At 39.8% G+C, this 16,059-nt stretch overlaps 1 protein-coding gene across 4 annotated transcripts in view; it reads right to left on the bottom strand.

Moving 5' to 3' along the window:
* KIAA1217 (KIAA1217 ortholog) overlaps positions 1-16,059 on the bottom strand; it is a 288,923-nt gene that overhangs the window by 266,190 nt on the left and 6,674 nt on the right. For all 4 annotated transcript variants that reach the window (XM_087825511.1, XM_087825514.1, XM_016224710.2 and 1 more), the window contains exon 2: positions 13,913-14,196. In XM_087825511.1, coding sequence (XP_087681637.1) covers positions 13,913-14,196 — 284 coding nt within the window. The remainder of the gene's footprint in view (positions 1-13,912; positions 14,197-16,059) is intronic.

Below are 16,059 nucleotides of genomic sequence, written 5' to 3'. Positions count from 1 at the left end.
AGACTGTAACATACAAACCCTGCCCAAGTTTCCAGCCTGCAGATCTTGGACTCAAGGCTGCAACATCAACTCCTGCCTGAATTTCTAGGCTGCCAGTCTGCTTTGCAGGTTTCAGACTTCCCAGTCCCTACAACTGTGTGAGCCAGTTCCTTAAACTAAATCAATCTCTCTCTCATTCATTCTCACTCTTGCTCTCTCTCTAACGTATTGGTTCTGTTTCTCTGGAGAACCCTAAGAGCACAGATAATGCCAAAATGTAACTTGTCCAGTCTTGTTTCTTGGCTTAGGTTCCAGTCCTCTTTTATATCCAACTTTCTAGCAGTCATTTTCACTTGGAGGACCTACTGTCCTTTCAAATACAGCTTGTCAAGACTGAAACTCAAGTAACTGTTTAGTATTTCCTGAGCATGACTGTGTTTAATAAAGAAAAATAGACATATTTGCTGTCAAATTAAGATGAAGGAATATAATCAAATTCATCAGTTATTACATTAGATATCAATGGATGAATTCGCCCATTAAAAAACAAAGACAAATAGATTGGCCTAAAAGGGCAAAACCAAGTTATAGGAAGTTTCTAATAAAAGCATACCCATTATTAATAAAGAAAAGTTGAAAATAGATGGGTAAGATGTACCAGACAAATGCAATCAAAAGTAAAGCAAGAGCCCAGCCGGGCGTGGCTCAGCGGTTGAGCGTCAACCTGGGATCCAGGCGATCAGGGTTCGATTCCCAGTCAGGGCACATGCCCGGGTTGCGGGCTCGATCAATGACTCTCTCATCATTGATGTTTCTATCTCTCTCTCTCCCTCTCCTTTCTTTCTCTGAAATCAATAAAGATATATTTTTAAAAAAGTAAAGCAAGAGTGGTAATACTAATATTTTAAAAGTTAGCAAACATTAAATAAAATAAAGAGACCATTTAGCAATGTAAAAAACATAATTTACGAAGAAGGAATGATCAGCCATAAAATTGTTTGCAACAAACAGCAAAGCAACTAAAAAAACCGTAAAGCAAAAATTCTTAGGAATGCAAGAACAGGGTAAAAATATGATTATAGTGATAGACTTTATTATACTTTGCTTAGAACTGAATAGCACTAGAAGAATAAAATCAGGACTAAGAAGAAAGAAGTGATACAAACAACAAACCTGATATGTATATATAATACATATAAAATAGATAATTCTTATGAATATTCATGGCAACTTACAAACATCAATTTTGTATTTGACAATTCATAGGGAAAGCTTTTAAACAAATCCTTACACAAATTGGAAAGTAGGGATTATACAAACTTCACTCTGATCACAATCCAACAAAATTATAAATAAATAATGATAATCTCAACTGCTTGGAAATGAAATATTCCTGAGCACCCCTGAAATCTAAAAGAAAAATCAAAGCAGGAAAATTTCAACTTTCTTTAAAGCAAAGAAACAGGAAATATTTCATACAAAACTGAAGGGCACAGCCCAACTTAAATGCCTTCATTATTAAAAATAAACATACTACTCATTTAAAAATTATAAAAGACAGTAAAGATAACTTTAAAAACTAGAGAAAGGCAATTAACTAAGATCAAAGCAAACGATAATCTGAAAAAGATAAAGGTAAACTGATTCTCTGAAAAACTTAATAAAAAAGATAAACCTGAGAGAGCGCAAAAAAATAATTTGCTCTCTGGAAGCTTAGGTGGGCACTAAACTGCTTGGTACTTAAACCAAGAAAAACAGAAGTAAAACAGATGTTGTAGAAGAAACTGGAGGAAGATGCTCAGGCTGGTGTGGCTCAGTGGTTAGAGAGCTGGGCCACGCACTGAAGGGTTGAGGGTTCAATTCCTGGTCAGAGCACATACCTCGGTTGCAGGTTCATTCCCACCCTGGTCAGGGTTCACGCAGGAGGCAACCAATTGATGTGTATCTCTCACCTCAATGCTTCTCTCTCTCTCTCTCTCTTTCTTCTACTCCCTCCTTCCCTCCCCACCTCCCTCCGCTCTCTCTAAAAAAATAAAAATAAATGGAAAAAATATTCTCAGGTGAGGATTAACAGAAAAACAAAAAACAGAAAGAAAGAAACTGGAGAAAGAGTCATGGAAATGGGACATGTACAAGCTGGACTTGGAAGTGCAGTGGTCCTCACACTTTTGTATAGGAGATTGTTCTGGTGCAGTTGAAAGGTTTAAAAACCAAAAGGAAAGCAAGAAGGAACAAAGGAAGGGGAAAAGAGGGACAGAGACAGGACCAAGAACCCAAAATATAAAATCAGTCACCAGTAATTCCAGCTCACACACCCCATTCGTTTTTCATGTACAGCACTATCCATAGCACCACACCAGCAACCTGCTCTCTCCAGCATCTCGGTGCTGAGTGGAACCCACGACCACCCCGGCTGTAATCTCAGTCAGCACTCGCGAAGCAAAGTCCTTGCACCTTCCATTAACCACTGTGGTGTCCTTTGCACCCATTCCTCTCGTAACGACGGCTAATGCTACTTCAATAGCAGCCCTCTAGTCCTTCAGTAGATCCACACAATGTGGACACACGGCCCAGAGCCCGGTGATTTGCTCAAGGTCCTAGCACAAGTAGGAGCGGAGTGAGAACCAGAATCCAGGTCCCGGGGTACCCGGTTGGGTGTTCTTGCCTTTTCTGCTATTTGTGCTGCAGCCCTTTGGACCTTCATCGTCCTGTGGCCAGTCACCAAGTTAGTTGATTCCCATTTTTCTCCTGAAAATCTGATGTGAAAATCCTTCACTCCTAGCTGAGCTCCGTTCCTCCAGCCCTTGGGCCTTACCCCCGAGTCCTGGACACTGCAGTTGTTCCCAGGCCAGCACCCCAGCTTTCAGAGCCCCGCCTACCTAGCACTGAAAAGCTGACCTTTACACTTCGCTTTACTCCACTTGCAGACTCAAGGCTACGAAGGTGCACTGTGTTCGTCAGCCCGAGCTTTGCGCTTGGCTTTCAAGATCCAGCACCACACGGCTTCCCTCTACTCAACCCCACTGACTTCCCACTTCTCCAAATGACACTCTGCTTCTTTTTCTTTTTTTTTATTTTATTTTATTTATTTATTTATAATATATCTTTATTGATTTCAGGGAGAGGAAAGGAGAGGGAGAGAGAGAGAAACATCAATGATGAGAGAGTCACTGATCGAGCCCGCAACCCGGGCATGTGCCCTGACCGAGAATCGAACCCCGATCGCCTGGATCCTAGGTCGACGCTCAACCGCTGAGCCACGCCCGGCCGGGCGACACTCTGCTTCTCTTAGACCAGCCCACCTGTTCATTCACAGGGGCGCCACCTCCAGTTTCGTCTCATCGTGGTCTCTGCTGTCCTCTCTTCTCCACCTGAATGCTTCCATGCCTTCATACTATTTATTCAAATCATAACCTGTCAATGTCTTTGTCGTAGATATTTGTTGAGTGCCTATTATGTACCAGGCACTGAGGAAGCAGAGATAACTAGGACAAGTCTCCTATCTTTCAAAGAGATTCCATTCAAATTCGGATCTCCTGTGTGAAATCTTCCCTTCCTGCTCACCATTGCCTAATGTGTCCCATAACACTAGAGTCCCCAAAACAATATTCTCTGTTCAAATAGGTTTGGGGAAACACTGCATAGTTCATTCCTCATCCACCTACTCCCAGTCTCCACCTGAGACTTACAATGCCTTTGAGCATGTTTAACTACCTGACCTGTCCTGGTCAGGTATTTTAATGTAGAAATGCATTTAACTTGGGTTGACCAAGAATGTCTCCAAAGTAGAAACTTTCTCCCTACTCTCCCAAAGAGCTATTAACAGTCTGGGGATCTAGGATTCCACAGAACACACTTTTACAAGATTGTGGTCTAGATTATCCCAGTTTAGAATGTACACTGTTTCATGCTGCCCTAACAGGTACTGAATCTGACTTTCCGATTAGAATGTCTTCCCCTTGACGAGAAGAGTTTTAGCACGCATTCAGCATCTATCACAGCGGAGACATACTGCATCCAGTCCTCAGAAAGACAGTACTGTCTGTCTCATTTCTACGGTTAAGAAAAAGCCTCAGAGAAATGGACTGACTTGCCTATAATCACACAGCTGCGTGTCCTAGCATATATAGACTCATTTATATCGAACCCCAAAGTTACTACTCTCTCCACTCAAGACAGGTATCCTTGGCAGGGTATTTTGTACCCTGCCCAATGCCGAGCTCATAGTGTAGACCCCTGATAAATAACCATTTGATTAAATCAGTCCAAGAAAACACCTGCAGGAGAAAGGATGAATAGCAAAGAAGTGAGCTTGATGAGTGAGGAGAGGAAGGGCAATTTAGACATTTGCAATATGAGTTCTGCATCAATGTGCTGGACCGAATCAAATCACACTGGTCTTTTTTGGATTCCTCAATACGGAAATTTCCATCTCATTTGGTGACAATTTCCTCTAGGTTTTGCTGATTACTATTTTCCAGGTGTCTCCTGCCTCTGCGTAGCTATACTTCAGTTCCTGACTCCCCTTTACTTTCCCACCTACACCCAGGCACTCCTTAGGAGGTTTTCCAAGAGAATCTTATTTTGATTTTTTTGCAAAACTCTTCTTAATATAGCACCATTCTCAAAATGTGTTGTCTTGCTCTTCCACAACGCTAATTAAAATGAAAGCTGTCGCAGTGGTTGGTGGCACCCAATTAAACATGGATCAAGAGCCATGTGTTATGAATGATCCCCATTTAGGATTCTTCTCTTTTTCTCTGTCTTGTATGATTAATGTCAACTTGAAGTCAATTTTGCAAGTAAAATTGCAACCCCTTGAATTTAGTCCTGTTGATTGCTGAGTCCCTAGCACAACATGTCCTATTATGTAATATTCCAAATCTTCTAAAATGTACTTCTAACACCCTTTAAGTTGCATTTCAAAATATCGGTCCTCTGGGAAACATTTCCAAGCTAACTCCTTCATCTGGTCCCTTGAATAGCATCATCTGTTAAGCATTAGACTGCTCCTCCTGCTTATTTTTTTTTACTATTGTTTCTCATCATATCCAAGTTTAGATGGTTATTGTTTCTGATGACATTCTGATTGCCCTTAGACATAGCCAAGATTATTTGGAATTTCCAAAGACAAGACATTTTTTTTTACTGATTCTTTCATTCCTATCATGTTCTTTATTCAGGGGTCTTTAGTATTTCATTAAACACTCACATTTACACTAATGTAAAGTTTCTAAATACAATTTGTAACTTTATTATGACACTATGGTCCTTCTGTATGGAGGTGTTGCTCTGGCAAGAGTAATATTTTCTCAACTTTCACTGTCTCAGGGACTCACCACTATTTATGCCACTGCTTCTTTAGTGCCGAATTCCTTTTCTTCCCCGAATTATTGAAGGCCAGTATAATTAAGAGGCTGGCACTTCAGCCATTCTAGGATCACCACAAAATCCTATACTGACTGACAATGGGCAACTGGTCCCCCATTCTGTTCCTTCTGTTTCCTTAGCATTTCAGAATGTCTTTCGATTCTGTCATGCATTAGAGAGATGGTATAATCTGTAGGTTGAGAGCAGAGGCCCCACAGCCAGATAACAGGACAAGACCTACATGCTCTGTGCTCAGTTTCCCATTTTGTTAAGGAGAGTCAATAACAGTGCCTACCCCACAGCGCTGTTGGGAAAATAGAATAATATGTCTAAAAAGCAATAGTGCCACAATTTTAGCTGATGCCAATAATATGTTCTTGTATTTTTCTCCTCTTTTTCACCACTATAAATAGTAGCTGAGAAAACAGTGCTAAAGGAATGCTAAATATTTATCTAGCATTATCTGTGTACATGGTATTCTGAGCAGGGTATTTTTTCCCTCTTCCTATTGTTGTTTGTTTTGCATACGTTGTATTAGATTTCTTAATTGCCAAGAAGTTCCCTTTTCCCTTCAGGATTGGGCAAAAGACTGGTCTGTAAAACTGTATTCGATCATTACTTCACGCAGCTAAATGGTTTCTGATACTAAACATGGCTATTCTTCCATCATTTTCCCCTTTGGATTAGAATAAATTAGTAGCTCTAAAGAGAAAATTCTTAACTGAGTCTATTTCCTTTAATATAATTTGTAAACTTTTAATTTATGTATGCAGTTACTTACAAAACACGTATACATTTTTAAAACCTACCCTTTCTACCACAATAGCCTTTTACCCAGACCTTCACATGGCCAAAGTCCTCCACTAACTGAATGGTCTGTGCTCCTAGTGGATCTTTGTTCTATTAGTCTCACCTTCTAGGCTTCACAGATACATATATCCATGAATATAGATGAATATTTGTGAATTTCAAATATATATAAGTTGACTAAGGTTAAAGGCAATGTGATGGACAAACACCTGATTAATCTGGAGTTTTCCGTACATGTAGGAGGGACTATGTTTATTCCCCAAGGTATAAACTGATACTGAGATCTACAGCTTGAGGAGTAATCCAGTGTGGTAGGAGTTCTGCTGTGATATAGTTAAACTCATCAAAAAGAGTCATAAAGATGCCATTACATAAAGATATAAATATATGTTAAATTTTATATTATATAAATGTTATACATAAATGTGATTATATTCTTGTACAGATAGGCACAGAGTGCAATATACAACAAAGCTGATGAAACCAATACTTATATTTGGGAGAGTTGATATAAGTAAACGGGGCATCTCCTTCTTAAACTAGATTCCACAGCTAAAATCTGGATAAACCAAACATCCCAGCAGACGCTAGAAGCAAGAACCACAATGAAGGAGAGTGACACATGCCACTTCTGGGCTAATATATTTGAGAGCTTGTGTACAACCCATTAGCTCTCTCTCTTTTTCTGTCATGTGACTTGTAATCCATGTGTTAAGTTGGCATCATTACAAAATGAAAGTAGCCTGAATCACTAAGTCATTGCAGGGACAGCTTCTCTAAAATGTGTTCGTATCATAAACACACACACACACACACACACACACACACACACACACACACACACACACACACACACACAGAAAAGCACCACAATCCACAGGGTTTATTTGTTATGCAGCATAATCAAGACTATCCTGATTAATGTATCAGTGTTAAGGTATATGTCTCCTATTGGCTCCTTTCTTATTCTACCTCACATTTGAATGAATAGCAACTAAAAACCAGCATGCAAAAGAGAGGAGTCAGCTGAGGCAGCCGGCACCCTCCTCTCTGGTTTGTGACATCAACTAAACTTTCCACAAAAATGTTACTTGCTTTGTTCTAAACCCATGTCACCCTCACTCCTCATTTTGTAGTATTCAATGTTTATGAGGCTCACAGTGAAACTCTTAAATCACAGGCATTCTAGGATTGGATGTGCTGTGATCTGGTAATGCTTCCTCCTCTCTTCCATTAACCTTGCTTTGCATCGATAAAGCTCCCTCTAGGGAAGAAGAGGTCACGATCATAATATTGTTAGTAGCTTACTTTCCTCCTGTAACTCTACTTTTCTTTCTACATTCCGTGTATATGGGGTCTCCACCAAGACACTCCCTAGCCTCCCAAAGGGTCCTGATCATTTCCTTCTTTTATTAAAGATGGAGTTTTTTTCCTTTCTATTTCCATTATTAATACCCTTAATTGTTTTCAGTGAGTTTTGATGAACAGAAGTAAAAATGCCTGTATTCTACCAACTTGAAGTACTGTTTGTTTCTTGAGACCTGGCCTTCTGACTCAAATACAGCTAAGACTTCTCTTGTTCTGTTTTTAACTGTCATTTTCCATGATTCTGACAAAATCAAGTATGTACCTTCTGAAAGGGAGAGGTCAGTCAAATGAATGAATAATGTTGATTATGACCAAAGCCTCCAGCTCCAAACTCCATAGAACAGCTCTTCACCAACGAATAAAGTTCTTTAGAGGTTGTTTAAACAGAGTAGAATAAATTAGAACTTGGGATGTTTATGAAAAAGCAGACTGACATAGTTTCCTGATTTTCATTTTCACATTCGGTAGCATAGTTACACTTCTGAGTAGATGCCACAGACTACAGTAGACAATGGTGAGTGGTGCCAAACTAACCAGGCACAGAGAAAAGAGCTCTGGTGCTATTTCCATGCAAACACAATGGGTGGCCTCCCGGGCACTCCGACAGCAGCAGGACCCGGCCTGAGGGAAGGAGCTGGAACAGAGGCTTCCTGGCACTAGTGACACCATTTCAGATAATCTTGTCGCTCATGGTCTTATCTCCTTATTTTAGTGATATTCATGTTAAAGGAAAATTCTCCTTTGTATCTTTCTTACTTTTTGTGTTGAATGAGAGATCAGACTTTTAAGTTAAAACACATTATCTTTCCTTCGAAGACTCGACCACATTAGATATAAGAATACACATAAACTAATTATAACTGCAAAGCAGGTACTATATACCTAGTTGGTTAAATAGAAATTCTGTGTGTAACTGAGAATAAAGATTGAAAAATTATTTTCAGAAGGATTTCTGAGTCTAGGAGTGAGAATCTTGTTCGTGCAGGAGAGAGGCCAGCTGGACACCTGTTTCTTTGTTAGTAAAGAAATAAAAGAAGAGCATTTTCTCCCTAGTCGGGTGGCTAAGTTGGTTGGAGCATCACCCCGTACACCAAGAAGGCTGTAGGTTTGATTCTCAGTCAGGGCACATACTAGGTTATGGGTTCCATTGCTGGTCAGGGCCAGTATGGGAGGCAAACGATCTATGAATCTCTCTCACATCGATGTTTCTCTCTCTAAAATCAGTAAAAACATATCCTTGGATGAAGATTAAAATTAAATAAATAGATAAATAGATAAATAAATAGCATTTCCAAATTGTACAGTTAGACAGTGCCCATGACTGTGAGAGACTGCTGACCCACAGACCTTTCTGAACTCACAGCTATTTCAGAAAAGTAACTTTCAATGTAAAATATGTGCAGGAATCTATTTTCTATGGTTATCTCAGGTGCTCTGCAACTGAGTAAGATTTATCTTTTTAAAGAAATGACATTGACATGTCTCTATTACTTGACCCACTGTGATATATGTAATCTGTTGCCAAAACATTAGAAAAATGTAAGGTGGAGGGAGCAAACACCAAGGTCAATAACAAAAGGAAAGACCGCAGACTAGAAATTTTAACCTTGGTTCAAATCCTGGCTTCTTGACTTGAGGAAATTAGTTAGCCTTTCTTAGCTTCTTAACCTCAGTCTCCTCTGATCACCCAAACTGCAACCAATCTCAATTCTTAGACTCCCTACCCTTCTCTATCTGTACCACTCAAATGGTATCTGTCACACTCTAATTGTATTAAGAGTGTATCTAATTGTATTGGCTCATTCAGTCATTCATTCAACAAAAACTGATCATGCCTAGTTTAGGTTGTATACTCCCTTAAAAGCTGCATTTACAAAGATGATTAAGACAAGGTTTTTGTGCTCTAAAAGCATATTCTAGATGGAAGAAAGAAACATAAAAAAACATACAATGAAAGCATGATTATATGCCACAGTACAGGTACTGCAAGATGTTATGAAAAGTTCACAAGGTGGGACATTTGGGCTGGATCTTGAAAGATTAGTCTGGATACATGAATATCTCATTTATTTTATTGATTTGAAGGCAGAGGCCTCATTGTATCCCTCACAATGCCTTTATTATTGTAAATGCCAAATAAATATATATAGGATAAGTAAAAGAAATCCAAATTTTAAGCTTTTCATGAAGGAAAAATACAAGTCAGTTTCAGAAATATAATACAATTTTGTTCTGTTGGTAGGAAAAATAACTTCTTCAGGTAATTTAAATACATGTTAATAAAAAAATAAAATGAATTTAAATACTAATTTGAAAATAGAGCCTCTGAGACTCTTCTTTTGGACACCATAAGCCAGAATATTGTAACGCTAAGAGCTGTCATTGTAACAATAAGAGGATCCAATATTTTCTTCCTCAGTACTCAACGATATAGTTATTATTGTCTTTTGGCAAATGAGGGAACTGAGACAGAGAAGATTAAGTCATTAGCTCCAAATCACACAATTAGCACATGAATGGTGGCTGGACTCCATCTCAGTCCTGCCTGACTCCAGAGCCAAAGCCTTAGCTGCCAGGTGATACAGCATCACAGTCCGATTGTCCTGCACAAGAATGTTGGGGGAATCAGTGATAATGACAGCTACTATTATGCAGACAAGCACTATGCTGCAATAATGGTCATCTGCATTGTTTTAAGATAGTGGAAGGAAACCCGTTTGCTTTTCAATACTTTAGACCTCAGAAAATTCTTGATTTAATTTCAAAGACTCAAATATAAGTTTTCAAACATGAATCTTCCAGTGTTTAAATTCAAATTCTGAAATATAAGGTGTGCTTTAATTCTCCTTATGTATAATACCAAGGAATTAGAACCTAGATACCCTTACTATCAAAATATTTCATACTGGGTGAAAAAGGTGAAAGGAATTAAGCAAAAAACTGAGACACAGACCACAATATGAGAAAGGAGGGTGGGGTGTTATTGTCATAATTAGCTAATTATCAATATTAATAATAGGAAAAGAGCAAAGGGGAGACCAAGCATTATAAGCATGGTCATCTGGGCAGCTTCACAGGAAGCTGCAACTTCACATTCCCTAAGGAACCATCTGCCCATTCCCTGCAGATCACTGGAAGAAGGGGTCTAACAAAGGAGAAGATGGGCCCATGAGCAGTGAAGTCAGGTGACATAGGGAAGGTGCTTGCCTGTCAGTCTAACTTGGGGAAAAGATGATTGGCTAGAAGGGTGCAGCCACTTCAAGCATGTGAAATCCTGAAGGATTAATTGATTAAGTTCCTTGTTATAACCCTGAGACAAAGAATTCTCTCTCTCTTGGGCTCCTGGTCCATTGTACTCTCTTGCTCCATGACCTGTACTTGCCCAGTCCACACGTAATGGACTGCAGTGGGAAACACAAGCTAAGCTAGCCAGATGCTGGACTGGACTGTGTTTAACATGGAGCCAAAACTCTGGGCAGTGGCTTTAATCCCAGCACTGCTAAAGACAAGATTGGATTTTTCCCATGGCAGGATGGAAGGTTATGGGACTTTGAAAACCCAGGGGTTTAATTCCACGGAAATAAATATCACTCATCCACCTACGCGAGTCTCAAAAAATTCCTCTCTTTGTGACATCCCAAGAATTCCACTTCCACTGGCAATAAGTGGGGACTTAGAGGTCACCCCACCAATAACAGAGGGAGATAGAAGGGAGTGAAGGGAGCATAAATGGTGATGGAAAGAGACTTGACTTTGGGTGGTGAACACACAATACGATATACAGATGAGGCATTATAGAATTGTACACTTGAAACCTATATAATTTTGTTAACCAATGTCACCCTGATGAATTCAATAAAAATTTTTAAAAATATTTTGTGTAAGGTGCTAGGTATAGCACTTTCAACGTCTTATTCCTGATCTTCCCTAGTGGCATTCTTCTCACTAAGGCCACTTCTCTGGGAGGCTCGCAAGAAAACAGCCTCCAGAAGAGAACACGGTATTTAGTAGAATCTGGAGAAGTGCATCAGACTTGTGTTATTTGAATTCCTCCTGATGGCTGCTGGTGTATTTTCCCGCAAAGGAAACCTGGAATAACCCATTGTCAGAGGTCAGGGAGAAACAAAGGGTGTCATGAAGAAGAGGAAAGAATAGAGGAAGGAAATGAGTGGCAGGAGAAAAAGAATGGAAAAGGCATTAGAAAAAGTGCTGTTCCTAGGCTTCAGCTTCTCTCCGATGTTTACAAGGCCAATTAGGGTTCATTTATAACAAAGCAGTGGAATAAAAAATGTATACATAGATCAAGGCATCAAAATCTTTCCCCTTTTGGATGGTCACCTTGGAATACACAAAAATTCATCCTGAATTACCAGCAAAGGTACAGCTGACCAGCCGTGGCTCATCTACACTTAGGGCAGAGATGCATTTGACAAGAGAGCAGAGCTTGAGCCTGTCATCTGACACCATGTGACCTTTACAACCTTCTAGTTCTATTTAGGCTTCCCATGTAATTGTTTTAACTAAAACCGCCATCATCACAGTAGTAGCAGTAATTATAACATCACAAAAAATAACAGTAATGATAATAACTGAAATCTTTTGACATGGAAAACACACCATTTTTACAGACTAATTTCTGTATTTCACAGCAAAATTAATATATTTTAAGTTTAAAAAATATTTTCCCTCCTTACTCAACACATAATCAGTTTTCTAGCCTCCTTCACCCTGCCCCCTGCCCCCGTAGTCTCACATGCGCATGCACACACACACACCATGACCCTTACATCCCAGGTACAGACCATACTACCTTATCTATAATCAGTGATCTTCAACTTACAGAATAGTAGGATATACAAGGATTCTGAGCTCAGACTTATCTGGATTCAAATTCCAACTTCTCCTGAGCAAATCATGTCATCGTAACTACTCTGAGTTTGAGTTTCCTCAATCAGAACTGCTTTGTATAAAATACGGTGCCTCACACAAAAATGACACAGGGAGAAGTACGGATTCCATTACTTAAATGGAAAGTGACTCTACCATCAATAGAAAACTGGGGTATTTTTGTTATATGTCAATTATATCTCAATAAAACTGGAAAAAGTAAAAAATAAATAAGTACAATTTAAATATAAAAAACAGGGGTATTTTCTATATACAGGCACACCTCGTTTTACTATGCTTGACTTTATTGCCCTTGACAGATGTGCTGTTTACAAATGGAAGACAAGACCTTCTACCAACAAAAAGATTATGACTCGATTTATTACAGTGGTCTGGAATCCAGCCCACAATAGCTCCAAGGTATGCCTGTATGCTTGAAATGAAAAGATAGCCTTCCTTTCCTTAATTACCAAAGAAGTAATCTGCACATCTCTACATCAAGCAGGACTCCTGTTTCTTTTCTCCTCTCTAGGTCAATTGCCTTTTGGCAACTTGAACAAAAAGCAAACACACAGTCTGCAAAGCACATGTCAGCTTTAGGCACACTGATAAAGATATCATAGAATAGAAGGTTGAATTTAAGGGAAAAAATGAAGTTGAAGGAAAAGCATAGGTTTAAATTATTCAGGCTGATGATAATCTCCACTTCCATGGATACTCAAAAGCTGAGTGACTTAGACATCACTTTTGTAACTAACTGGCAAGACAGCCAACTTAAAACACAGCTCGTGCCTCTCTACCTGGAGTGTGGAAATCAATAACAGCCTGCTCTCCTCCCTGACCACCCAAATCACTAAGTGCTCTGGGTCCTTTATATGTTGCCCATCCTGAAAGGTCAATCTGATAACATGCCTGTGAGGTCCACAGAGGAGGTCTCCCATCTCCTGTAGGCCAAAAAGTAATTGCACACAGCAAAGAAACAGAAACACCCGAGCCCCAGTTGGGTGATATCTGACTGGCTGTCAAGATAACCTGAAAAAACAGGTAGCTGAAGACAGCAGAAAGCCAAGCATGCAAAAGGAAATCATCTGTGATTTCAAAGAAAAAAAAGTGAACAGAAACAAAACCCTAATGTCAGCTTCTTAAGGAAAAGCATTTTATCACAAGTTTTTCCCTCCGTGCTCTGTTTTACCCCGAAAAAGCATTTATACATTTATTCCTTCACTGTGCCAAGCACTCAGTGCTAACAGGGTGCACAGTAGTTGATCCCATACCACTTCATTGCCTGCACTTCAGATGTACTTGTGGTTGACCATGGGAACCCTCTTTTGGGGGAACTGCCCACTCTCTGGATCTCTCTTCTTGAGATCTGGAACAGCTCAGTGATGGGCACAGTCCCCTTAACTATTTTTCCCCTTTTAAACCGAAGGTCCCTTTGCTTCCCCTCGTGTTCATTAAAGAATGAGCTTTGCAGAGTGAAGTGGCAGCACATTCATACCTGGTCTCTCAGCCTCTCCTGGTGGCCCATGATTGCTGTGGCATGATGGGGGTATTTCTGCTTTAGATGTTCCAGGAAAGCTTCTCTCTTCCTATCCATCTCAGATGTTTGCATTCCCAGTATTTCTTTGGAACTTCGGGGCCCACCTAGGGTGTGTCTCCTTGGGATATTTCGGGAAGCCTTGGAAACCGAAACTCGACTGTTCCCATTAGAAAGGCGTTCCTTGGTTCTGCGACATTCTGCATCTTCTAACGAAGTTACATGCAGATTGCTTTTTCCTTGTTCTGAAAGATAAAAAAAAAATACAGTTTACAATTAATGATTTCACACTAGAAATCTCATTTACAGAACAATGAAAGGGTTTGTGGCAGCTGTTAATGTATGAATATAACTTAGCAGATTTTGTGTTTGTGTTTGTCAAGAAGCAAAAATGTCAACAATCGAGAAATATGAAAAATCACACTTTAGAAATAAAGATGTTGCAGCAAAAACTCTGCTCTTTCTGACTCTTTCTCTGAGGTTATTCAAAACGAGACACTTGGTCAGATGAGTTTGTAAGCAATTGGGTTAGCCCTTACCTTTACCTGTAATTGGAGAAAAGAACTCCAGTGATTCTGATTATTTCTTTATTTTTAATTCCATCATCCTGGTAACAGGATTTTTATATTTTTATATCTGAAGATGGTTTCTGAAACATTTGTTTCATCTCCAAGACCAAAAATAGCTCTTATAATAACTGACATGTGAACCACTTGCAAGTTCGATTTCCCCTTATTAGCATAAACCAAGCAAGCATAAGAATATTATTATAGGTGATAACTGAGAGGATGTAAAATAAAGGCCTGGACACATTTTACTGGAAGTGGACTTTTATCTAAAACACACAATACATGTCGAAGGCCTCAACCTGGCCTGAGACAAGTGGATTTCTACTTAGACCGGAGGCAGCCAATGGCAAGGCTCTGAGTGCAGGACTTGCATGGGGCCTCTCCATTCCTTCTCGGTAGTTGGCAAATGGGGTGTCAGGTTGGAATATTCCAGTTAACTGAGAAAAGAGAGTTACTCCTTTAAGAACCAGAATAGGGAGAGAAAGTAATGACCATTCGGAGGCACTTCAGGAACTCGCCAGGTTCTATCACGGGAGCCATTCTTAAACAATATTACAGATGTGGCAGGAAAATGTCCTTGTCCACTGAATCCCCTGGAAAAAGCACGGGGCTGGGTCTCAGGAGTCCTGCCTTTAATCCTAGGCCTGGAACAGAGAATTTGACCTCTCTCAGCCTCACTCTCTTCATCTACAAAAGGAGGATGCTGGACTAGCATTAGACATGCAAAGAGCCTTCTAGCTCTAAAGCCTTTAAATCTACTCTAAATTATTATTTTTTAATAAATTTCCAATCCGAGCTTCTTTGCCAATTACTTATCTTTAAAAGGTATGTGTAGAAAAAGAGATCCAATATTTAAGAGGTCTAGATGTGAGTCTCAGATAAACAGGGAACCAAACCCCCACGCCAGAGAGGTAAAGCGACAGGTGTCCGGACTTAGGTACACGCCAGCTCCTCTGAAGGCAATGCCACCACGTTTCCTCCTTCGCTGCCTAGAAACACCTGTGCACGGAGCTCTAGGCACGGCCGCCTTTGGTCAGGCATAGAGAATACTTTAACCTCAGGCTGGCTTTCCCGTTCCGGTCTTCCACCCCTAAATGCATGTTCTGGGAATAATTCTTGGCTACCCTTCACTTCTCATTACATTGCTAATTACAGCATCTCCATCAGACACTGACGAGAAAAGGGAGGGGAAAAAACAGCCCAATTAGTTCATTCTCCCACTTTTCATTAGTCTCAGCAGTAAATTTAGAAGGGAAGAAGATGGAACTATTGGTTTAAAAGACATTGGGAGATAAACGGTAATTTCATTGACTTTGCTTACCTGCTCATTACACGGACTCACATGATGGCTACCTTTTTTGTGGTATCCTCTTTGATAAGACAGAAGTAACAGAAACTATGGAATGAATCTAGATCCAGAAAATGCCGTATCTCAGGCTGGCAAAGGCGTGTGCAATCTGAAAGATTTAGCTTTATCCTTTGAGTATGCGTGTGAACATGAGTTTTCTATTACCTAAAGTTGTGTGTTTGACCTAACAC

Source organism: Miniopterus natalensis, chromosome 1 (genome assembly GCF_054644295.1).
Source record: "Miniopterus natalensis isolate mMinNat1 chromosome 1, mMinNat1.hap1, whole genome shotgun sequence".
NCBI lineage: Eukaryota > Metazoa > Chordata > Mammalia > Chiroptera > Miniopteridae > Miniopterus > Miniopterus natalensis.
Note: the sequence above shows the minus strand (reverse complement) of the source record. Positions and strands in the feature narration are given on the sequence as shown.